Consider the following 26,354-nt stretch of genomic DNA (forward strand, 5'->3'; position numbering starts at 1 on the left):
GTTGTAGAGAGCAATAAGGTTTCCCCTGAGCCTCCTCTTCTCCAGGCTAAATCTGGCATTACAGCCCAGGAAATGGGGAATAATGAGTGGCATCAGGACTGCATTAATCACTGGGCATGTCTATAATAATACAAAACAAATGGCTAGAGGAAGACCCAAGAGTGTGAGCATCCACAAAAAGAAAGAAAAAAGAAAAAAATAAATCACTGCCTGATGGACAAATTTATCACTCAATGACTTTTACAAACACAGACAAAAAGAGGGAGATGAGGATGTTGAATCTAGAAGGGAAAAACCAAAACACAACAGATTCATTCTACATCACTTACATTTTAATAGCCAGTGTCGTATACCCCAAGGCAAAGCAGGCTGGCAAAACAACGTGCCTGAATACCATGTAGGAGTCACACACTGGACAACTTTCTATCTCATAATTCTCATACTTACACCACCTCCCAGGGGCTCAGTGTAGGAGAAGAACAACCATGTTTATGGAAATGGATAAATCAATGAAAACTTGCAGTGTTATTTCAATACCATTACTACCAACTGCTGCCTTTGTATTTCAGAACATAATAAAATTAAAGAAAAAGTAGTAGTTTGGTCTGAAAGCTTTACAAGTCAGAAAATTTTCTGTTTCAGAAAGACATTTAGTATATTCATCAGTAAACTCAAAGTAACACAATTATCATATAAGAATTATAGAATCAACAAGGTTGGAAGAGACCTCAAAGATCATCAAGTCCAACCTGTCACCCAGGACCTCAGGCCTCCTAGACCATGGCACCAAGTGCCACGTGTAATCCCCTCTTGAACACCTCTAGGGGCGGTGACTCCACCACCTCCCTGGGCAGCCCATTCCAATGGCTAACAACTCTTTCTGTGAAGAACTTTCTCCTCACCTCGAGCCTAAACTTCCCCTGGTGCAGCTTGAGACTGTGTCGTCTCATCCTGGTGCTGGTTGCCTGCTGTTGTGTTTACATTAAAATATCCAGAAGGAAATTGCTGCCTTCCTACCAAGGACTACAACCCAATCACCTTGTTCCTCTGCTGTTTGCACACTTAATTACCATTTTATCTAACAAATTTGTATTGTTTTCCTGCCTCCCTACCTATAACATCACCTTGTTTCCTTGCTGTTTGCACAACTGATTTCATAGCTGCCATTAGTTCCCACAGGTGTTGACATAGTGATGCAAACAACCAGTCTGGAGTAAGTCTGCATGTTAAAAGAAGAAACTATCCATTTTGCATTTGGGAGCTAAAGTCTTGGTACAGAATATAGAACAGATGAATCTGGTTTGGCTTTAGGCAAAACACTGGTTTTTCTTCCTTGATGTTCAATTACAACTGTCAGCTAGTCAGGAGAAAGCAAGTCCTGCTCTGTTAATGTATTCTCAACTGGCAGACAGCATTTTACAGAAGAGGACACAAGCAGGTGTCTAGCCAGCATTACATTAAGTTTAGTTAATGGCTAATCTGGCATTTGTTCAACTGTGTACTCCAAATGGCAAGACAGAGAAGGTGCATAAAAAGACAAAACAGTAAGCTCTATCTTCACCATCTCATTTGTGTGGCTGAAGGAAATGACAGCTTATCAGAAGTGTCAGCATCCAGGTGAAAGCTGGCATGTAGATATTTATGCATTATGAGAGATAGTCAGGCCCTGGCTGTCTGTCCTTTTCCATGTTTCTAGCAATAACAGAAACTGCAATTCAGATAAGAAAAAGCCATAAAGCTTTATATCACAGAATTTAAAGTTATGTAAAATGGGCATTAATAAGAACCTGAACATGCAAAATGTTAAATGCTTCTGAGGTTTGAGCAGCCTCAGTTATCTGGGAATAAAAAGAACTCTGTGCTGCTCAGAAGGACCTGGCTTCGGACCAGATTACCTAGGAAACTATATATGAACTTTTAAAATTATAAACCAGACACAGCTGGAATTGGAATAAATTTTGGTGGTTAGTTTGTCTTTTTGGAAAATATGAAACTCAAATTATTAATAGTGTGCATGACTGATTTTCACAGAGTCACAGAATCACCAAGGTTCAAAGAGACCTCAAAGATCATCAAGTCCAACCTGTCACCACAGACCTCATGACTAAACCATGGCACCAAGTGCCACGTCCAAACCCCTCTTGGACACCTCCAGGGATGGTGACTCCACCACCTCCCTGGGCAGCACATTCCAATGGCTAACAACTCTCTCAGTGAAGAACTTTCTCCTCAACTTGAGCCTAAACTTCCCCTGGTGCAGCTTGAGACTGTGTCCTCTTGTTCTGGTGCTGGTTGCCTGGGAGAAGAGACCAACCCCCTCCTGGCTACAACCACCCTTCAGGTAGTTGTAGACAGCAATAAGGTCTCCCCTGAGCCTCCTCTTCTCCATGTTTTGCTTGAGACTGTGTCCCCTTGTTCTGGTGCTGGTTGCCTGGGAGAAGAGACCAGCCCCTACCTGGCTACAACCTCCCTTCAGGTAGTTGTAGACAGCAATAAGGTCTCCCCTGAGTCTCCTCTTCTCCATGTTTTTTCCCCCCTCACATACACCTGCTTTCAGTTCCTCATCCAGGTAGCAACATTGGTTGGTAGCAACTACAGAATATTTCCATTTGAGATAATGCATGGGTGTTGGTACACAAATTCAGAGGTACTAAGCAAGTTTCTAGCGTAGCAAGTTTGCCAGAACACTGAATGTTCACTGGCAGCTGTGTCAAACACAGCAGCTACTTCTGCCAAGTACAGAAGCAGTAGTGGAGAATTAACTATTCTCCCACCCCTGATGATTTCCCCTCATCTTGTGGCTGAGACAAACTGGAGACACACAGCAGAATGGACAGAGTTGCTGTCCGCACTGTATGATCTCCATGGAGAAGTCAGGCAGCCAGCTCTGGGGCTCCTGCATTTCATATGAATTCCAGTCAAGCTGAAAACTAAGACCTGCCAAGCCAATGTACACCATTAAATGCTTTACACTACCAAGAAGAATTCTTTACTCACCTTCAGAGGCCAGCAAACAAACAGGCTAATAATTTCTCCATTTGATTGTTTATACTGTCAAGATTAGGGCATGATGTATTTCAGAATGTCATAAGAAACAGAGATTAAGATGACAGGTGGCATGTACTTTCCCAATGTCAGTGTTATCAAGTACAAGAAAACAGAGCCTAATTATCTCAACACCTCATGAGGACAGCTGCAATTAACAGGGCTGGTGAGCCAAATGGTGTTTAGTACACAAGCCTCTGAAGCTGGGGCAGGTATTTGCTGTGAAAAGACAGAGCTGTAGCATTCCTTACATCAGAGACCAGGACAGTCATGCTCTTGCCTCTTTCAATCACCTGACTCACACATCTTCAAGGACAATATAAAATAGCAGAGCAACACTTCTTCCCATTACAGTGAATAAATGACTGAGAATTATCATTCTTAGAAGCAGCAGCTTAGAATAAAATGGAGAGACCTAGGTGGTTGGGGATTTTTTCAGATGGTATGGTGCCATTCTTCAAAATGGCTACAGCTGAAACTTCCTATGTGGTTTTTGTTAATGTACAGATTAGTAATACAGGCAGAAACTAACACACAAAGTATGAGGTTATAAAACTTCTATTTTCCCCTCAGGAATGTTTTAAAAGGAGAACACAATGTATATATGATTAGTATTCTTTTAGTCAATGCAAATAAGTTGAAGAAAAAGCAGCCAATTAAATAGCAAGCATAAGAAATCAAAGCTTACTAAAAACAAATGTGGATTATAGGACTGAGATAATCAAATATGGACAAACACAGAATCACAGAAGTTACACTAGAAGCGACCTTCACAACAGTGGCCTCCAAACTGTTTTGATTGCACATCCCTACCCTTAGAAATTACCTGAGCACAAACAGCCAGTATGCTTGTTCATTTATTTATGAATCATATACATGTACTACTGAAGTGCTAACATTTTACTCCTGAACCCCAGTGGATGGTACTTCATTTCCCCTGAGCTCTCTACCTTCCACTTTGAAGACTGCTGCTCTAGAGGTCACTAACTTCCAAGTAAAAATAAGTTGTTTGAGGCCCTATTTAATTTAGTTGTAAATATCAACAAAGACAGAGATTCCCCATCCAATCTGGACAGAAAAGTGCTCATAGTTCTCATTGCTGAAAATATTTATCTTATGTCCAATTAGAATTCTCCTTGCTGCAACTTTTAACCATTGCCTCATCCTTTTGCTGTGCAACACAGAGAAAAGCCTGGCTCTGTCTTCTTTGTTACTGCATCTGTAGCTGAAGAGAGCAGCTTGATCTGCTTCCTCTTGCTTAGCCTTATAAAATGAAACCAACCCAGATCCCTAAGCTACTCCTTATGTCATAAGCTCTAATCCCCTAAACTCCTCTTTGAGAGAGCGAAACACCAATGACTTACCATCAGCTTGCTAGTCACAAGGGCTGCATGGGCCTTTCTGCAGTTGTTCCCTAGCCTACCTGTGCCAACTGTTCTAAAACACAATTACTGTGCTCCAGGTGCCCTACTTCGTATTTTCTTTGTCAAACTGCATGAGGCTCAAGCTAGCCCATTCCTTCAAGCTGTTGAGATTGCTCTGAAAGGCAGCCCTGCATATAAGCTGACAGTCTGGCATTACTACTGGCTTGCACCCCATGCCATCATCCATATTACTGATGAATATACTAAAAAATATCAGACCCAGTATCAAACCCTGAGGACCACCATCCATAAATACATGTCAGTTAAATTTCAACCACTTGACCTTTTAAGATCCATGGAGCCAGACAGCTTCTCATCTACTTTGTAGTCCACAAGTCCAGTATCTATCACAGTCCCCATATCTATCACACTTCTTCCAGTTTGTCCTAATATAGAAGTCTACATTGAAAGCAAGATAAATGACCATAACTGCTTTCCCTTCACCCAGAGAGCAAGTCAGAGCCAGCCACTGAGGCAAAGAGATTGGTTACATATGATTTGCCCACAGTAAATCCATGCAGGTTATTTCCAAGCACATTCATGTTTCCATTTCTCAGCAAGCTTTGGCTTTCCCAGTTCCATCCCAGCATGCCCAGGCAATCTCTCTTTACTACTCCCTAGCAGTCCCTCACCTTTTCTACCAAGCACACTCTGCTTCTTTTAGTATGAGATCAGGAGTCTTCTGTTCAAACCAACCTTGTATTATGCCCACTTGTTTTCCTGCACATGGGGATAGTTCTTGCACTTTGAAGATGTCCTTGGAGATCAACTAGATCTCCTGTGTTCTTCTGCACTTTAGGGCAGCCCTGCAGTGTCCCAGAAAAAGACAAAGTCCACTCTCTTGAATTCCAGGATATTTATTTTGTTGTTTTCCATTCTCACTTTCTTCAGGGTCTTAAACTCTGTCGTCTCATGGGCACTGCAACTAAGGCTACCACTATCACATCCCCTTTACTCATGAGTAGAAAACCCAGCAGAACAGCTCTCATAATCACGTATCCCATTGCCTACATCAAAAAGTTGTCTCCAGCACACTCCAGAAATCCCCTGGATTGTTGGTGCTCCATCACATTACCCTGAGTAATTATAGCATATTTAAAAACAACTATTTTTAACTCTCTCCCATTTGTTTACAATCTCACATTAACAACTGTTCCTCAGCACTGAGCTGACCACCAGAAGTCATAAAAGTGTCCAAGCATTCCTTATGTTGGCAGGATGAATTTTAGCCTTAGAAAACTATTTGGCAAAATGTGGTTCCTTACACTGCAGCATGGATCAAAAATACTGTCCTGTGGCAGGCCCCAAGCCATCAGCAGATACTAAAAGCACAATGCATCATCTTAAGGGAACAAGCTGGCAAAGTCATAGAATCACAGAATCATAGAATCAATGAGGTTGGAAAAGACCTCAAAGATCGTCAAGTCCAACCTGTCACTCAAGACCTCATGACTACAAGACCATGGTACCAAGTGCCACATCCAATCCCCTCTTGAACACCTCCAGGGATAGTGACTCCACCACCTCCCTGGGCAGCACATTCCAATGCCTAACAACTCTCTCTGTGAAGAACTTTCTCCTCACCTCGAGCCTAAACTTCCCCTGGCGCAGCTTGAGACTGTGTCCTCTTGTTCTGGTGCTGGTTGCCTGGGAGAAGAGACCAACCCCCCACCTGTCTACGACCTCCCTTCAGGTAGCTATAGAGAGCAAGAAGGTCTCCCCTGAGCCTCCTCTTCTCCAGGCTAAGCAACCCCAGCTCCCTCAGCCTCTCCTCATAAGGCTTGTGCTCCAAACCCCTCACCAACTTTGTTGCCCTTAGTCCCTTAACACTGCTCCACCAGGTGTAGGCTCTGACAGTAGGGCCTATGAAGGCTCTCAGAGCAGTTCTTAAGCTTATGAAGAGTTAACTAATGTCTGACACACTAATAAAGAAAGGAAGATTTGCCTACAGCTCCATAAAAGAAGCCATCCCATTGAGCTGTTACATCCATCCCTGCAGAATTCTGCTGTACACTTGCAGGAAACCACAGAAAGCAAATCAATCTGTGATCCTAAAAGAAAAGTCACTTATTTAAAGCTTAATCAATACCTGGTCCAGTGGAACTTCTACATGAGTATCTTCATCTTCCTGCACTTCAGCTGCCCCCCACATTTCAGAATCTTCTTCTCTTGCTTTGTAAAGATCTTCACCTACAATGGGAAGAGATAGGGAACAGAAAGTGAAGACCAATTGTGACACTGTGTGGCACAGCTACTGAACTGCAGTCAATTTTGTTTCTGAGAGCAGGTTTCTGAGCTGACCCACCTTTCCCTATGCAGTTCTTCTAATGAAGTCTTCGATCTCCCTTTATTGTCAAATTGATTTCCTTCCCTTTTTAAAAAGAAATACTTACATGCTACACCGTTTAGGGAAAGGGAAAGAAGGGAAGGGAAGGGAAGGGAAGGGAAGGGAAGGGAAGGGAAGGGAAGGGAAGGGAAGGGAAGGGAAGGGAAGGGAAGGGAAGGGAAGGGAAGGGAAGGGAAGGGAAGGGAAGGGAAGGGAAGGGAAGGGAAGGGAAGGGAAGGGAAGGGAAGGGAAGGGAAGGGAAGGGAAGGGAAGGGAAGGGAAGGGAAGGGAAGGGAAGGGAAGGGAAGGGAAGGGAAGGGAAGGGAAGGGAAGGGAAGGGAGACTGAATAAAGCTGTAGATCTGAAGTTCCTTCACTTCTGGCAAAGGTCAAGAGTGAATCTGGATTTTATACATACATATTACTTCTATTTCTACAATCAGTGAACCAGGACAGGAGTAAAAGATTAACAGAAACAGCTGAGATGAATGCTACTTGAGCATGTGCAAGTAGAATTCTGGCTGCAAGTCCACATCCACATTAAAAAAGCAAATACTCTTAGCTAATAAGGTTAATGGCTACAATAATATTCAATATTGCAAATAGTTTACACTATTTCATGTGAGTAGTTTTCTCCTCCCAAGTGTAAGTAATAACTTCTTTGAAGGTTCTAATACAGATCTTTCAGTAAGACCTAACTTGGAAAGCGAAGACAGCTACATATGGAAAGCAATGTCCTAGTGACACACATTTCTCTTTCCCTTCCCCTCAAATTGAAAAAGACTCAGAAATTAAAAGCACAGGTTACTCCAAATCATCCCCCTCTTTCTCCATCTGCCTAGGAAAGACACGGTCCTATGCTGATGTGTTCATATCCAACATAGTGAGTGACTACATAAAGAGAAAGGAAACAGTATTTGTGCTGCTCCAAAGTGTCTCTTAATTATTTATCAGATTATGTGAACTTGATAATATCAACTGACCATGCAAATTGATCTTCATTGATGTTAAATAAAAAGTCTTAGAGTAGCACTGAACCATTCCCAGAAACATTAAGGAGTTAAAATAATGGGGGGGGAGGGAAAAAACAAGACTTAGAGAAGTCCTGAGTCCGCTTGCATAAAAAGTCACCACTGACTACTCTGGAAGTTAGTTTTCCAGTTACTTTCTCATCACAAATGCAATGGAAAGAGCTTATCATGGGAACAAAATTCTGAGGCATACCATACCACTGTAAATGGCCAACTGGAGGGGAGGTGCCAGCTCATTCAGATGGCTTTACATGTCTACTGACAGGCCACTGACCAGAGGACCAGAAATGAAAGCCATTCTCACAGTTCAAAATAAAGAGGCAGGAATGAAGTCTGTGGAATATCACATGGATCTTCTGGAGTGCTACTGCCAGCTGCATCTTAAAGATAGAATCAATAAGGTAGGAAGAGACCTCAAAGATCATCAAGTCCAATCTGTCACCCAAGACCTCATGAGTATTAAACCATGGAACCAAGTGCCACATCCAATCCCCTCTTGAATACCTCCAGGAATGGTGACTCCACCACCTCCCTGGGCAGCCCATTCCAATGGCTAACAAATCTCTCAGTGAAGAACTTTCTCCTCACCTCGAGCCCAAACCTCCCCTGGCACAGCTCGAGACTGTGTCCCCTTGTTCTGGTGATGGTTGCCTGGGTGAAGAGACCAACCCCCTCCTGGCTACAACCTCCTTTCAGGTAGTTGTAGACAGCAATAAGGTCTCCCCTGAGCCTCCTCTTCTCCAGGCTAAACAACCCCAGCTCCTTCAGCCTCTCCTCGTAGGGCTTGTGCTTGAGGCCTCTCCCCAGCCTCATTGCCCTTCTCTGGACAACTTCAAGAGTCTCAATGTCCTTCTTAAATTGAAGGGCCCAGAACTGGACGCAGTACTGAAGGTGTGGCCTAACCAGTGCTGAGTACAGGGGCACAATGACTTCTGTTGGACGTGGAAGCTTGAGTACCTAAGCACCAGTCCTGCTGGAACAGAAAGATCTAAAGATCTATACTGCTGGTCCTCTGAAAGCACCAGTGTTGGAAATACCACAGGATATATAGCATGACTGGTTGGATTCTTATCCTTGAAAAAGGTCCCATCTTCATATTTAGCATTTTTCCTTTTTCTTGTGGATTACTAAATACAATATATCTGTTGCAGTATGTTCCACTGAAACCAACTGAGGACATCCAGTATTTGCTGGCAGTCTAGTAAATCTTGGACACTCTATGTGGGCCTCTCTCATTACAGACTCCCTTTGCAGAGACAGGGATTTTTTGACAAATTCAGCAATAAAAACATGAAGCTCTTAGGAGCTGCGCAAAATGCATCTGAAGAGGTGGAACTTGTACTTTTTCAAATAATCAGTGCATTTCACATTTTCCATTTTCCTGAGCTCCCTAAGGGACAGAAGGTTCTGTTTCTCTTATATTATCAATGCTGCCTCTCATCAGAGATACTCTATTGAGATATAGATCACCACCATACTCTGAGAGGAAATTGTAATGTGTTTCTTGAAAGTCATCATGATGACTCTCCTGATTCAAGACCTTTCCTTAAATACCTAAGAAAATAACCTTTTCCTAGATTCCTTGGCTCATTGAACTATAAAAAGTCAAATCATCATTTGACAGAACTCCATTTAATATCACCATCATTCCATTTAGACTCTGTAATAACACTGTTGCCTTCAAGATCCCCGAGTCTTTCAACCAAAATGGGGCTTGTCTGGCCTCTAGAGGTAAAAAGATTTTGGTGCAGAGGTAATTCTAACCAGGTTCCTCTCCAGCAGGGCAGAAGTATATGGGAGATGAGCATGTTTTGGCCCTACAGAACAAACCCACAAAATTCATCTCAAGATTCTCAAAGTACCTCTACTTAGATCAGCCTCAGGACTACGCTGAACAGCCCAGTATTTTTTAAAACTTTAATCATGAAACAAAGAGGGAGAGGGAAGAAAGGAGTAAGTTTCTGCCTGAGTCAGTTTCCCATCCCAAAAATCTCCAAAGGGGGATTTCAATCAGCAAAAATGGAAATCCCCAAGGGATTTCCTTCAAGCACTTTCTAACAAGAATCTGCTTGGAAAGCTGGTCATAAATGGAGAGAGATTAGTTGAAAAGAGCTCTGCACAACCTTCCAGCATCTCTCAAGGACACTGTTCATTGTCTTGCACAGAAAACACTCTAAAATGGAACGGCATTCCTGCTCTTCTACAGAGTGCAGGTTGTCCAGACTAGAAGGCAGGCTGCAATGGGAAAGATTAGTGCCCACAGAAGTCATGAAAAAAACCTTCAAGGACACTGTTTTCAAACAAAATGGGGAAGTAGTTAAAGATTAGCATATTCCAAATGCATGCAACACAAAACAATGTTTGTTGGATTCTAAAAAGATGGCAGAAAACATTGTCAGAAAAGGAAAGCACAAAATAATTTAAGGAAAAAAGAAAACTGACCACAAAAGGGAAATTAACTGTTCAACTCTACCCACATAGGAAAGTAGGGAAGACATACCTCCAAACCACATGTACCATGTGGAAGGCTGGGGAGGGACTTTGTAGGATCTCAGGTAGTGATAGGACTAGGGGGAATGGAATGAAGCTGGAGGTGGGGAGATTCAGACTGGACATGAGGAGGAAGTTCTTCACTATGAGAGTGGTGAAACCCTGGAATGGGCTGTCCAGGGAGGTGGTTGAGGCCCTGTCCCTGGAGGTGTTTAAGACCAGGCTGGATGAGGCTCTGGCCAGCCTGATCTAGTGTGGGGTGTCCCTGCCCATGGCAGGGGGGTTGCAACTACACGATCCTTGTGGTCCCTTCCAAACGTGACTGATTCTATGATTCCATGATTCTAGGATTAAGAGCCAAGGAAGGAAGTAAAACATATAGGTCTGAAATGTATCAAAATACATTAAAAAAAAATACACTAACTGAAAAAGTTGTAAGACTTGGACAAAAAATTCCAAATGGGAAGAAATAAAATTAGTGTTACGTAGGCACACACAGAGTCTTTTGATACCAAAAGTGACAAGGAACACAGAAGTTGTAAAATAATTTACAAAAAAAGTAACTTGATTAAACAGAACATTATGAAAATAGACTACAATGTAAAAACTATTAGTGTTGCTACTGTGCTTCACCCAGAATTAGGAACACCTTTGGCATGTTCTTCACAGAGAGAGTTGTTAGCCATCGGAATGGGCTGCCCAGGGAGGTGGCGGTCCCTGGAGGTGTTCAAGAGAGGATTGGATGTGGCACTTGGTGCCATGGTTTAGTCATGAGGTCCTGGGTGACAGGTTGGACTTGATGATCTTTGAGGTCTTTTCCAACCTTATTGATTCTATGATTCTATGTTACTTTACAAATATCTGTAAAAGGGCAGCTAAGTGAAAGTGATTCACAGTATCACAGTATCGCTAAGGTTGGAAGAGACCTCGAGGATCATCGAGTCCAACCTGTCACCACAGACCTCATGACTAGACCATGGTACCAAGTGCCACGTCCAATCTCCTCTTGAACACCTCCAGGGAGGGTGATTCTGTGTCAAAATCTTGTCAGCAGGAGCCTGCAGACACATGAATCACTATTATCAGTGCTGCGAGTTACTCAGCAGCACCTCCCAAGCAAGTGTGCTGGGTTGTCTAATTTTGCCTCATATTTCATCGGTACAATTGCAGAAATGCTTTTTTTTTGGTTTAGGGGATGAAAAAAAAGCACCTGAAAATTATTGAACTAATAGTTCACATCTCTCTCTGAATTATTAGTAAATTTCTACACACGTCTCTAAGGGAGGAAAAAAACCTTAAGCCATTTTACAAAATGTTATAAATTACATGGCAAAAATGCTTTGCAAGTCTTCTTTCTGTATTGATAGGGACTTATATTGCCACCTCTGCTGAAGTTAGAAATAAGTAGAGTATCTCACTGTAAAAAGAATCCTCAGTGCTTCCATTAGATGGAACATTTACACCTGCCTCTAATGATTCATAAAATACTGCAGGTTAAACATGCTCCTCATACAAAAGCTAGTTTGAACTTTTAGTGCCTCAAACTAATTGGGAATTGGCCACCATCAGGGTCATGGCAAGGCTGGGGCAGAAGCTCTCTAAAAGAAGATCAGAAAGGAAGGTAGTCCAAGCCTTTACATCTAAGCTATGACATAGTCTACCCATTTGCTCCAACTAGAGCAGAACATGATGGCAGCAAAGGATTCAAGGGCACTTTGAATTCCTACATCTTTGCTGACAAGTATAAATCAGAGGATTTATTTCAGTTAGGTTCTTGGTTCTGCATGCCACAGTAAGTGCTGCTTTTGTCAACAAAAGCTCACAGTTATCATAATTATTCCTACAACAAACAGTATTTTGTAAGACTCTGGATAGTGGCTCTACAGTCTAGGGAGAGAATTAGAGCATTTTCAGGTTGAAAGGATGAACAGAAACTACAATTACAAGTGCTTTTCTGTGGAGCTTCTTCAAGAGCTAAGCTCTATCTCTTCTCCAGTTCCACAATCCCACAGAGAGAAGGACAAATGAAATCTCAAGAAGATCCAAGATTGCTTCAGGCTCCAAATTCCCCAAAGCCTTGTGAGGGTTACCAGGAAAAGAAATACTTGAAGCCTGACAACAGTTCTACTGAAGAGAGGTAGATAGTGTCTCAAAACAGCAGTGAACCAACTGAGCGGGCCCTAAGCAAAGATGCAGGTACTGAAACATTGGTACCTACTGTATGGCCAAACTTCTAAAGCTAGCATCAATGGAGTCACACAAATAGTAAAAACAAGAGAACAATTTAGCAGATAACAGTGGTGAATTTACATGAGGGAGGACATTGTCAGAAGGCTTAGTTCATTGTAAATCATGTCCAGAGGCTATGAGTAGGAGAAAGGCAGATTGGCCAGGTTTGGACCAGAACTTTAAAAAGAATGATGGCTGATAAATAGGGTGTGGGCTTTTTGACTTTGTACTTGGACAAGGTCTATGTCATAAAGTAAGTGTCTTGGTCCACCAAAGGTAAGTAAAGGGAATACTGTATTCCTAGAGTATTTTCACCTCTATGACTTTGTTACAATGGACAAATAAACTCAATGCAATTTAAAACAGGAACACTGCAAGTCATTACAAAATGACTCTTAGTAGCCAAGGATCTTAATCTTCAGTTGTCTACTCTGTCCTGCCTCTTACCCATACCAGCTATGCTGGCTTTGCTGCCCCTGAGAATTCATTTGTGTGAAAGGAAGTCCACTGGTCATTCAGGGAAACTTCCTAGATATTTTCCACCTCTGGGTAATCTCCTGGTAGATACAGAACAGATTAATCATCAGCAACAGTACATTTATAAATGCCCCAAACATTTTGACTAACAGTATTTCACCTGACAGGCTACCAGTGGCCTCAATACACAGATGTTCAGTAGATTGTGCTGTCACTCAGCACCATATGTACAGAAAGCAGCAATGAATTGGTGCATGTATAATTGAGCAAACCTTGGCTAAAGTGCCGAGATAATTTTCTGTCTGATGCCATTCAATATTGCAGCTGGAATCCTTTTGTACACTTGATAAACAAGAAAGTTATGACTTTATTAAATAGTAATGGAGTTATGCACTGAACTAATGCATAAAATATCTATATATTTTAAATGATTAAGCAGAGCAATTAACAGCTCATATATAAGCTCCTTCCCTAATCAGCATCAACTGTAAAACACTTATTGTAGCACAAATTACAACATTATGCAGCATTAATGCATTTCAAATTTTCCACTGATTGAAGTTTAGCAGTAGGGATATAAAAAAATGAAATCATTGTAATAATAGCCTGCCCTGAATGTTTTATGAACATCAGAGCCATTTACTAAGCTCTCTATGTAAGCAAGGAAGTTAATGTGACTGTGAGAAAAAAAGAAGAAATAATGTGACTTACCACAGAGGCTGCTTCATAAAAACATTAAGTCAAATTAACAACAACATGTAAAAAAATCTGTGGTGCATAAAATTGAGGAGATTGCTGCGAGGAACAGGGAGAAATGTGCATCTATGCCCGTGCCTATCTGCTACATTATTTTCTTTATCATGGGTCTGCATGCCTGTGACTTCTGCCCTCAAAAAGTAATGGAATTAAAAAGAAACTGGTGGAAATGTACATATGAAGCTGTTGGGAATACAAACAAAAAAATATGGATTTTTCCTTATCTCATACCATTGCAGCCTCTAAGCAATTAGAATACATACATAGAATACATACATAGAATAAACCAGGTTGGAAGAGACCTTCAAGATCATCGCGTCCAACCCGTCAACCAATCCAACCCACCTAATCAACTAACCCAGGGCAATTAGTTCCTCTCTTTAAAAAATACTAAATTTCTAACAATATTTTCTACCATTATGGATTGCTGACATCTGACTACCTCAACAGAAATTGCAAAAGGTGCTTCTAGAGGTCTACCTTGCATTAAGCAGTCTCCTTTATAGATAGGAAAAGTGATGGTGCTAGAACAAAGAAAAAGCTGCCTTAGCCAGGGCAGCGTCACTGGAGGTGTTTAAGCCCAGGCTGGATGAGGCTCTGGCCAGCCTGATCTAGTGTGGGGTGTCCCTGCCCATGGCAGGGGGGTTGGAACTAGATGATCCTTGTGGTCCCTTCCAACCCTGACTGATGCTATGAAACCATGAAATAGCTCACTCATTTTTATACATAAACAGGTAGAAAATTGAAGGTCTGCATCCCATAATATGAGGCAGTTTCTTCCTTCTTCCTACTTCAGTCATACACCGTATTTATTCTCTCCATGGTTCTAAGCATCTAATTTATTCCTTTATGTAAGTGACAGATCATTGAGACCACTTGCATTTTGAAACTAATAAAGTACCTCCTGTTCAACATCATCTTTTTTATTTCCATGCCTGTTCAAAGACTTAGCCTCCTCTTGGGTACAGCTGGATCCTAAGGGCTAAACTGTCACAAAGCAAATGCAAAAGCCCTGAAATATCTGTCCTGGTCTAGACATTCTAAACCCAGCATCAGTACACCTACACGTCATCCTGGAGCAAGTTAAGCCACATGGCTTTCCTTCTGCTGAGCACTATTTGCTCATTTTATGTTTTGCAATGTATTCAATTTACTAAATGCAAAGGCAAAGAAACTCACAAGGGAAGGGAAGGGAAGGGAAGGGAAGGGAAGGGAAGGGAAGGGAAGGGAAGGGAAGGGAAGGGAAGGGAAGGGAAGGGAAGGGAAGGGAAGGGAAGGGAAGGGAAGGGAAGGGAAGGGAAGGGAAGGGAAGGGAAGGGAAGAGAAGGGAAGGGAAGGGAAGGGAAGGGAAGGGAAGGGAAGGGAAGGGAAGGGAAGGGAAGGGAAGGGAAGGGAAGGGAAGGGAAGGGAAGGGAAGGGAAGGGAAGGGAAGGGAAGGGAAGGGAAGGGAAGGGAAGGGAAGGGAAGGGAAGGGCAAAAATCATTATCACTGTGTTCCTGCAGCTGGTTTCTAGCTCTCCATCAAAAATACATCTCAATTTCCAAGTAGGACTCCTCACTCAAAAATGAAACTGAAAATGTCATAATTCAAGGCAGGAATTACATACATGACACATCCAATATTTCAGCATCTAAAATCTAAATCTAGTCTCAGGTAAAATTCTAATTGCACTGTCAATGGAGAGAATGGGCATCTCCAGACACACTTGTCTCTTCTTGACAGCAGGAGCCTAGAAGCCCATCAAAATCCATTACATGCCTCTGGATTTCTCATCTCATCCATTGTCCAAATTTAACCTAGAGAATTCATCTCCCTCACCAACTGCTTGCATGACTAGCTAGGTCTATCTAGATTTGCAGAACAGCACCCATAACCTAGAGAATTCATCTCCCTCACCAACTGCTTGCATGACTAGCTAGGTCTATCTAGATTTGCAGAACAGCACCCATAACCTAGAGAATTCATCTCCCTCACCAACTGCTTCCATGACTAGCTAGGTCTATCTAGATTTGCAGAACAGCACCCATAACCTAGAGAATTCATCTCCCTCACCAACTGCTTCCATGACTAGCTAGGTCTATCTAGATTTGCAGAACAGCACACATATCAAACTGTGTACTCCTGCTGCTCCTAGCAGGTCTTCATATACAGAGGGTAAAAATAAAGGGACACAGAAAGAACAGAGAGCTTCCCCCAACATACCCTTTAACTCAAACAAGAGAACTGGCTGCCTTGAACAGTTTCTCCTAGTTATGCATGACTCACAAAGCACAGAAAAGCTGCAGTGAGAAGCAAGCAGTCACTTCTTCAATAAACCTGGTGGATATCCAACCATTTCTGTCAGCAGATGGAGTAGCAATAGCACTAAATAAGGAGAAGTAAATATCTCTCTATACTTGTCCACCAAAGTAAGATTTGTCTCTTAGTCTCTGCCTGCTGAAAGGACAGAAAAGCTGCTGCTTCTGCTATTCCTCCCTCCACAGGGAAATGGAAGAAAGCAATCAGAAACCTCCAATAAGCTAAAGCCAGGCTGACAAAGGCAAAGAGTTCATTTCTCTCACCTTAGGAAGAGGAGTCCATTTGCCCCAAGACACTTCAGAAAATCTGCAGAAGCTTTACTTACAAAAATCTTCAATCCAAAAAAAAGAATAGCATACAGAAAATCACCATAATGGCACCACACCTAACAGGAAAAGTTGTGTGGCTTGGCTGTGCTTAATGTAAGAGGTCTGTCTGAAATTTGTCTACTCAGTAGACAGGTACAGACCAATTCAGTACTCTGAACAGGATACTAGATCAGAATATATAGATTTTGAGCTCTGTAGAAAGGATTTTGTACTGGCCCCTTAACAACAGAAGCCAATGTATCTGTTTAAAACCAAAACAAACCCAAACCAAACTAAACAACAACAACAACATAGCAACAATTGAATATATGCATGGTGGATAACAGCCTACATGTAAAAGCCTTTCCCTGCATTCTTTGTGTCTTCTTTAATGGTTCTGAGCCTTTTAAAATGGTATGGCAAGCATGCAAGGTGTGGGGATATACCATGATGATTTCAAGGAGAAGAATATATTCAGTCACTCCATGAGTAACAGGGGACAAATGCTTCCAATTACTTTCATTGTAATGTAATTGTTGTTCTTCAGAATAAAAAATCTGACTGAAAAAGAGTCAGCCAAAATTATGTCCACTTACCAGCAGAATGGTATCTAAATAAATCTGAAACTCAACAAAGAATAGAATAGAGTAGAGTAGAGTAGAGTAGTGTAGAGTAGAGTAGAGTAGAGTAGAGTAGAGTAGAGTAGAGTAGAGTAGAGTAGAGTAGAGTAGAATAGAATAGACCAGACCAGGTTGGAAGAGATCTTTGAGATCAAGTCCAACCTATCATCCAACACTATCTAATCAACTAAACCATGCAACCAAGCACCCCATTCAGTCTCCTCCTAAACACCTCCAGTGAGGGTGACTCCACCACCTCCCCGGGCAGCCCATTCCAATGGGCAATCACTCTCTCTATGAAGAATTTCTTCCTGACATCCAGCCTAAACCTCCCCTGGCGTAGCTTGAGACTGTGTCCTCTTGTTCTGGTGCTGTTTGCCTGGGAGAAGAAACCAACCCCCACCTGGCTACAACCTCCCTTCAGGTAGCTCTAGACAGCAATGAGGTCCCCTCTGAGCCTCCTCTTCTCCAGGCTAAGCAACCTCAGCTCTGTCAGCCTCTCCTCATAGGGCTTGTGCTCAAAACCCCTCACCAACTTTGTTGCCCTTCTCTGGACTCGTTCCAGCAAGTCAACATCCTTCCTAAACTGAGGGGTCCAGAACTGGACACAGGACTCAAGGTGTGGCCTAACCAGTGCAGTGTACAGGGGCAGAATGACCTCCTTGCTCCTGCTGGCCACACTGTTCCTGATACAGGCCAGGATGCCATTGGCCTTTTGGCCACTTGGGCACACTGCAGGCTCATGTTCAGCCTACTATCAACCTGTACCTCCAGGTCCCTTTCTGCCTGGCCACTCTCCAGCCACTCTGACCCCAGCCTGTAGCTAGAGATACAACTAGATTATAAAGTATTGTATTTAATTAACGCTTTAAAACTCTAATTTACAAACTTTCTCCTGACTCAAAGTAAATTTATAACTCCTGATGCTAGATAGAGGTACAAAACGGTGCTGTTGGACAGCATGTACTGAGGTTCAGCACACAATTTGTTGCTGCACACTTCATTATTGACACTTAAACAGCAGTAAGAAGAAGTGTCAAATGCTATGAAAAGTATAAGTTATTTCCTCTGGCACATATTAATTGGTCTGTATACATGACTTCTGGAACTATTGATGAGGAAAATCAGGCATCCCAGCATGGTTGCCACATCTATAGTGAGGGGAAGAGTTTTCTAGCCTTTAGAAAAAAGAATGGAGGGGAGGGAGAATATCACACCATAAGATAAGAAAAACAGGTTCTGAACATGGATGTTTACGACTGAATTTCTAAATTGCTGCCACAATACAGTGGGGGAGAAATTTTGAAAGTGCCTTCAGCAGCTGTGCTGTATGATTAGTCCCAGCAGCTATCAGCTAATGGGAATCTGTGTTTTGTGCTATGCCTCCAGGGTCTAGTCATTTTGTTATTCAGAACCACAGAGCTAACCATGTATCCTCGGGGACACCAAGGTGTCCTTTGAGTAAACCTGCTCCTTTTCTTTACTTTTTGTTGTTTTTTTTCAGACCAGAACAGTGGAAAATGGTAAAAATATGTTTTCTATTATGCTTTTATCAAAAGGAGAAAGGACAACAATAGTTTAACTTCCAAGGTATACCAAAAATCCTATACAGCCTCTTGGAAACGAAGCCAGGTTAGGCATAGAATCGTAGAGCTGCAGAATTGTTTAGATTAGAAAAGACCTTTGAGATTATCAAGCCCAAGCACAGCCAATTCCACCACTAAACCATGTCCCTCAACACCACATTCAGACATCTTTTAACTACTTTCAGGGATGGTGACTTCCCTGGGCAGCCCAGTCCAATGCTCAAAAAACCCTTCTGTGAAGAAATTTTTCCTAAAGCAAACCCACACCTCCCTTGGTGCAACTTAAGGTTATTTTCTCATGTCCTATCACTTTATTACTTGAGAGAATAAACAGAGACCCACCTCACTACAACTTGCTTTTAGGTAGTTGCAGACAGCAATAAGTTTTTTTTGGAATTAGAATTAGAATTAGAATTAGAATTATTAGAATTAGAATTAACCAGGTTGGAAAAGACCTTTGAGATCATGGAATCCAATCTATCATCCAACACTATCTAATCAATTAAATCATGGCACCAAGTGCCCCATCCAGTCTCTTCCTAAACACCTCCAGTGATGGTGACTCCACCACCTCCTTGGGCAGCCCATTCCAATGGCCTATCTCTCTTTCTGTCTCCCCTCAGCCTTCTTTTTTCCAGGCTAAACAACCCCAGTTCCCTTACCCACTCCTCATAAGACTTGTGCCATTTCACGGCTCTTCTTTAGATCTGCTCCAGCACCTATATGGCTTTCTCGCAATGAGGGGACCAAAGCTGGACACAGTATGCAAGGTGTGGTGTCACCAGTGCTGAGTACAGGGGAACAATCACTTCTCTACTCCTGCTGGCCACACCATTTCTGATGCAAGCCATGATGCTGTTGGCTGCCTTGGCCACCTGGGCATATGCTGGCTCATATTAAGACAGTTGATCAACACCCCCAGGTCTTTCCCTACTGGGCAGCTTTCCAGCCACTCTCCCCACAAGCCTGGGGGCGTTGTGACTCAAGTACAGGACCCAACACTTGGCCTTTTTGAACCTTATATAACTGGCCTTTGCATAGGTACATTTCCTGTGCAGAAGGCATTTTTGTACATTAGTATCATAGTATCAGTCAGGGTTGGAAGAGACCACAAGGACCATCTAGTTCCAACCCCCCTGCCATGGGCAGGGACACCCCACACTAGATCAGGCTGGCCAGAGCCTCATCCAGCCTGGTCTTAAACACCTCCAGGGATTCATTCATTCATTTAGGCAGAGTAAACTGAAGAACTATTCAAGCAAATATTCCATTATTTCACTGTTTTCACTGAAGCTCAAATGTCTGTGTGCTGCAACATTGTCTCAGTACTGACCATGATCTTGAAGGAGTCCCATGGAAGCTGTTACTCTCGCAGGATGTTTTGCTTTGGTAGAGTTATTAGAAGAGTGTCGTCTGGACACAGAATCCTCTGGATTCTGCCTCTTTTTGTCTTTCCCCTTGGGAAGCTGAGGTGAGGAACTGTTTTCGCCTGTGTCACTGGACCCAACAGTAGATTTAGAGTGACGATCATTTCCCTGAAAAGAAGTGCATGGAATTATCACTGATGAAAACGACAAAGTGAATTTTTAAATTCTCCATATTATTTCAACCTTTCAATACTAAGGATTGGTATCACAGGATCACAGGATGTTAGGGGTTGGAAGGGACCTCCAGAGATCATCAAGTCCAACTCCCCTGCCAGAGCAGCACCACATAATCATATAATCTAGTGCAGGTCACACAGGAATTCATCCAGATGAAAGTCATGAAAGTCTCCAGAGAAGCAGACTCCACAACCTCTCTGGGGAGCCTGTTCTAGTGCTCTGTGGCCCTTAAGTAAAGAAGTTCCTTCTCATGTTGAGGTGGAACTTCCTGTGCTGGTCCTTAGTTCTACAGCTTTGCTGTATGTATAATCCACAGAAAGAGTGATTGGCCATTGGAATGGGCTGCCCAGGAAGGTGGTGGAGTCACCATCACTGGAGGTGTTTAAGAGACTGGATAGGGCACTTGGTGCCATGGTTTAGTTGATTAGATAGTGTTGGGTGATAGGTTGGACTCGATGATCTCAAAGGTCTTTTCCAACCTGGTTAATTCTATTCTATTCTATTCTATTCTATTCTATTCTATTCTATTCTATTCTATTCTATTCTATTCTATTCTATTCTATCTTGGGTGTATTAGCCAGAGATTTCACACGTTTTTCTTCAGTCTCAATCTGTTCACAGTCAACACTGTTAAAACCTGAACTGCATAGAGCAGCCCTTTAGTCTGTCTTGTTCTAGGTTGTATGACTTTATTCATGGAAGCCCCTCCTCATTGCCTCTCATTAGAGGCTGTCAGCCTCCTTCTTTTGGCAGTCTAATAGCACATGTCATTTCTTCCTAGTCCAGTTCTGTCAAAACACTCCATATAACAGCAAAACATCCATGCAGATAGGGCAGAAAATCCTATCAATACCTGGCATTGTTCACCTTATCACAGACTTAGCTGAGTCACAGAAGACAAATATATTCCACAACATTGTTTTGCTTAGTGTAGCTGCATGAACAGTTTATGTCATTTTAGATCTTGCCTGCCAGAAAGGCCTGTCATCCTGCAATGGTCATGAACAGTTCTTTTCACCTGACTGGTAAAGTTAAAAAGTAATACTATATAAAACTAATGTTTTTCAGAAGAATAAGTCCCAAACAAAATCTCACCTCTCTCTAAAAACTCCTGCATGCATTACACTCCTATGATTCTAATAGTTTTCACATCATCAGTAGAAATCAGTTCTGTTTAAAATATCTTACTTAAATACCATCCACTTTTTACCACCTAGCCTACCATTTATCTACCAGTGCCATCAAATCTACCATTTAGCCTTTCTCTGTGAAGAGAAATGAGGGCACAGCAGTATTTCAGGCTCTTCTAATTGAAATTAGAGATTGTTACTCCCAAGCAATAATAGTAAAAAAAAAAGTGCAGACATCAAATTGAAACAAAGAATTGCATGATTGAGACCAGCTCAAGTACTGCACTAGATATTTAAGAGCAGCAGTACATATTCCTGCCTCCTCAGCCCTTGTTATCACTGTGTGTTGCAATCTCAGTGGAATAAGAGTGAATATAAAATAGTTTTTTTTTACATATAATTAATTAACAGTAGAAGCAGCAATAAGTTAATACTGTTAATGAGTTCCTTTTACAAATGATAGAATTGCTAAGCTCACACTTTCAATACAAACACCAGTTGAAATTATGTTCTTTACTGAGCTTGTATCTTCTCCTGAATTTCAACAGAATGGAAGAGAGACTTGTCTGGTTTGTTGCTGCTTTTATTTAGTGGCTCCAGGGGAGCTTGTTCTGCAAACAGTGAAAGGACCTGATCAGCCACCACAACTGTAATGACAGACTGCAAGTCTGACTCTCTGATGTAGTACACTTGTACAACAAACTGCACTTCTACAGAATTGGTGCAAACAGACATATGCTGACCTGGGACTGTTTTACACCCAGAGTGGATTCATTTTGTACACACATAAAGAGATACAGAGGATACAAAGCAGCAGAGGCCCAAGCTCTGTATTTAATGCTTCACTAGGTCAAAACACATAAGACAGGAAACTGGTTTAAGGGCTTAGTCAAACTCAGCATGCAGAAACACCATCTTCTGCGAGATGTCTTGTAGAAGGGTCTGTATTTTTTTCTTTAAGTGTATAATTTGAATAATTAAAAAATACACAAAGATAGTTAACCAGGTTTATGGGAAAGACCTCAAAGCAGCAGGTGATCTTCGATATGGAAGGCCTTATAAAAAATAAAGCAGCCATTATTGCAGCAATACTTTAGCAGATTTCTTTTGTCTAATTGACACCGCAAGTAACCGCAGAATCATCAGGCTTTAATAAGAATACCACCAGGTGGCTGTGGATTTTTTTCTCTTCAGATTTAATTAAAACCCAAAGGACAGGGACTTTCCATCTGCTGGAATTAAGCTAAATTAGAAGCAAACTTGATACTTACACTGCCTTTAGACTTTTGAGATCCCGCAATCGGAGGTAGTACGGAGGTTTTGGAACTGCAGAAATAAGCCACATCTTAGAATCATGTACACAGTCAATATGATGTATCTACAATCAAGTCAGGTAACACCCAGCTGGCAACAGGGTCAATTGCTTTATTGATTGTGCATGTTGACTAAGAATCACTCATTTCTGTTCCCTAGACTATATTTAAACACAAATTCATTAATTTATTGAAGCAAATGCATGATATTTCTTCACAATGAATAATAAACTTTATTAGAATAAACCAAACCAGGTTGGAAGAGACCTTCAAGATCATCGTGTCCAACCCATCAACCAATCCAACCCACCCAAACAGCTAACCCATGGGAGAAGAGAATGTATACTTTACATACTGAAAATCTCCAGAGCAGTACTCTGTGAATTACCATGTGAAGGAACCTTGCAACTATTATCATATATATTATATATATCAACTATAACCAAATGTTCAAGCAGTTTCGACAGAACCATTTACAACACTCAATGAACACAACTTTTCACCATCCTTAAATTCATTTACTGCAAATGCTGCTTCCTAAAATACTTCCCAGTTATTCATATTGTCAACAGCTGCTCACTACAAAAAAACCCATAAATATATAAATCACACCCAAGTTTATGTCCAGAACATGGGACAAATTCTCTGAAGTACACCAGTAAGTGGGGAAAATTTTCATTTTCCCTTTTTAATCCATTTCAATAAAAGAGCTCCCAATTTTTGTGCTTTCCAAAGATACTAAAAGACACAATTTCTTCTTACAGACATCTGGTTTCTCTGTTATGTGATCATTCTAGCCCACAAGACACATACCCAAACATAAAGCATTCTTAAGGGAGCACATATTCCACAAAGCATAACCAAGCAAGAATAGATCTGAACTGCATCTAATCCCATCCAGCTGAACACATTTGTATCCCAGGGGGGGAAAAAAAGACAACCAAACAAATTAAGCCAAGTCAAAATAATCCTTTTCTTTTACATTGATTTTGTGATATATGTGATCAATGGCATGTTTATGAGGAGAAACAGCCTTCTGAATTTCCATATTCCCTTTTGGTTTTGTATCTCAGTTTCCCTAGAAGTTGTCAATAAATGTTTGCATTCACAGTATCATAGTATCACAGTATCACTTAGGTTGGAAAGGACCTCAAGGATCATCAAGTCCAACCTATCAACACAGACCCCATGACTAGACCATGGCACCAAGTGCCACGTCCAATCTCCTCTTGAACGCCTCCAGGGTCGATGACTCAACCACCTCCCTGGGCAACCCATTCCAATGACGAATGACTCGCTCGGTGAAGAACTTCCTCCTCACCTCGAGTGTAAACCTCCCCTGGCACAGCTTGAGACTGTGTCCCCTTGTTCTGGTGCTGGTTGCCTGGGAGAAGAGGCCAACCCCTTCCTGGCTACAACCACCTTTCAGGTAGTTGTAGAGGGCAATGAGGTGACCCCTGAGCCTCCTCTTCTCCAGGCTAAACAATCCCAGCTCCCTCAGCTGAGCTCCCTCAGCTGAGCTCCCTCAGCCTCTCAGCCTCACAGTATCACCAAGGTTGGAAGACACCTCAAAGATCATCAAGTCCAATCCACCACCACAGACCTTATGACTACACCATGGCACCAAGTGCCATGTCCAGTCCCCTCTTGAACACCTCCAGGGATGGTGACTCCACCACCTCCCTGGGCAGCACATTCCAATGGCTAACGACTCTCATGCTGATCCATCCATCCACTGTGCTTGGTATTATGATTTTGTACTTTACTGGTGGGACTTTGTAAATATATTGACACACAAGCACATGAGAAGTATATCATACACTTATAGAACTTACCCTGGTGGCCTTCTCACTGTAGATTTGCTAAAGAGCAGATCACCGTATGGCAACTTCTTAAACTTTTCTCTACCCACTGCAACATAAATCTGCCCATTCTCCAGGTCTGACCCATTCTGAAGAAGTTTTCCATCTAAAGTATAAAGCCTGAAAAATACAAAACTGCTTAATATAACAAACCTTAACATTGAGGTCAGACACATCAAGATCCTTGAAAACTACATTAATCTAAACTCACTAATGCCTGTTGAATTTCCAGATATGAAACCAAATAAAGTACAGTGGAAGCCATCAGTCACTACACTAAAAACAAAGCCAGACCAAACTAATGACCTAAATCACAGTTTATATAAAGCTAATGAGTTATGAAGCACTGCAACAGATTTAAAACATAACTTATAAAATGAAATTAATTGATTTGTACTTGGAAGGTCTTTAATGCCTTTCCCCTGATGCCTTGGATCTATTCCATGAGTCCTTGACTCCTCTCTTAACAAGTTCCACATCCCATCTGTGCTCTGGGCACTATGCAGTAACCTGGGAAGAACAGGGCATTCATGGCCACATGACTGAAAATCCAGGACCTGTCCACCTAGCACGGACTAATATGATAGTTTTCGTAGATTCATAGAATGGTTTGGGTTGGAAGGGACCTCAAAGACCCTTTAGTTCCAACCCCCATCCCATGAGCAGGTTGACCTTCCACTAGACCAGGTTGCTCGAGGTCCAACCTGGCCATGAACACCTCCAGGGAGAGGGCATCCCAAGACCTCCCCTGGCAACCTGTTCCAGTGTCTCACCACCCTTATGTAAAGAGTTTCTTCCATATATCTAGTCTAAATCTGTCCTCTGAAACTTCAATCTATTCTCTTTCATCCTATCATTACAAGTCCTTGTAAAAAGTCTCTTCCCAGCTTTCTTGTAGGTCCCTTTCAGGTACTGGAAGGCTGCTATGTTGTTTCCCTTGAGCCTTCTCTTTTCCAGGCTGAACAGGCACAGCTCTCAGCCTGCCTCTCAAGAGCCTGCCCTGAGAACATCCCTGACATGTAAAATGAAAAGAGTTTCCACTTAATAGGGAAGACACTGATTAAGTTCATATACACAGTGGCACTAGCCTGAATAAACACAGGGGGAGAAAAAGATCATAGAATCAATCAATCAGTTTGGAAAAGACCCCAGAGATCATCAAGTCCAACCTATTACCTGACTCCTAACACCTCATGACAACTAAACCATGGCTTCAAGTGCCACATCCAATCCTTTTTTGAACACCTCCAAGGACAGTGACTCCACCACCTCCCTGGGCAGCATGTTCCAATGGCAAATTACTCTTTCTGTGAAGAAAGAAAGATGCTGCTAAAGAACCAGGAAACACCAAATAGCTTAGGTTGCACACAAAGTCTGGACACTGCCTAGTCCAACCACTCAGTGCAGAGCAAGAGCACTGTGTGATGTGTCCAGGTGTGTTCTGGATAGCTGCAAGGATGGAGACTCCACAGGCTCTCTCTGGCCAACCTGCTCCAGTGTGTGATGACCCTTACAATATTTGTTTCTTCTGTTCAAGTGCAATTTGTTTGTATCCAATTGCATCTGGTCCTGCCACCAGGTAGAATGGAATGGAATGGAAGTGAATGGAAGGGAATAGAATAGAATAGAATAGAACAGAATAGAATAGAACAGAATAGAATAGAATAGAATAGAATAGAATAGAATAGAATAGAATAGAATAGAATAGAATAGAATAGAATAGAATAGAATAGAATAGACCAGGTTGGAAGAGACCTTCAAGATCATCGTGTCCAGCCTATCATCCAACACTATCTAATCAACTAAACCATGCAACCAAGCACCCTATCAAGTCTCCTCCTGAACACCTCCAGTA

General features: G+C 42.0%; 1 protein-coding gene across 1 annotated transcript in view; it reads right to left on the bottom strand.

Moving 5' to 3' along the window:
* The window catches only part of DCDC2 (doublecortin domain containing 2), a 59,110-nt gene that overhangs the window by 17,527 nt on the left and 15,229 nt on the right, over positions 1-26,354 (bottom strand). Inside the window, exons 4-8 of the mRNA XM_068169143.1 lie at positions 25,676-25,737; positions 24,473-24,619; positions 22,596-22,650; positions 19,924-20,125; positions 6,559-6,659 (exon numbers count right to left, since the gene is read on the bottom strand). Of these exons, the coding sequence (XP_068025244.1) occupies positions 6,559-6,659; positions 19,924-20,125; positions 22,596-22,650; positions 24,473-24,619; positions 25,676-25,737 (567 nt within the window). The remainder of the gene's footprint in view (positions 1-6,558; positions 6,660-19,923; positions 20,126-22,595; positions 22,651-24,472; positions 24,620-25,675; positions 25,738-26,354) is intronic.

Source organism: Melanerpes formicivorus, unplaced genomic scaffold (assembly GCF_026170545.1).
Source record: "Melanerpes formicivorus ecotype bairdi unplaced genomic scaffold, bMelFor1.0.p_v2 SCAF_165, whole genome shotgun sequence".
In the NCBI taxonomy this organism is placed as follows: domain Eukaryota; kingdom Metazoa; phylum Chordata; class Aves; order Piciformes; family Picidae; genus Melanerpes; species Melanerpes formicivorus.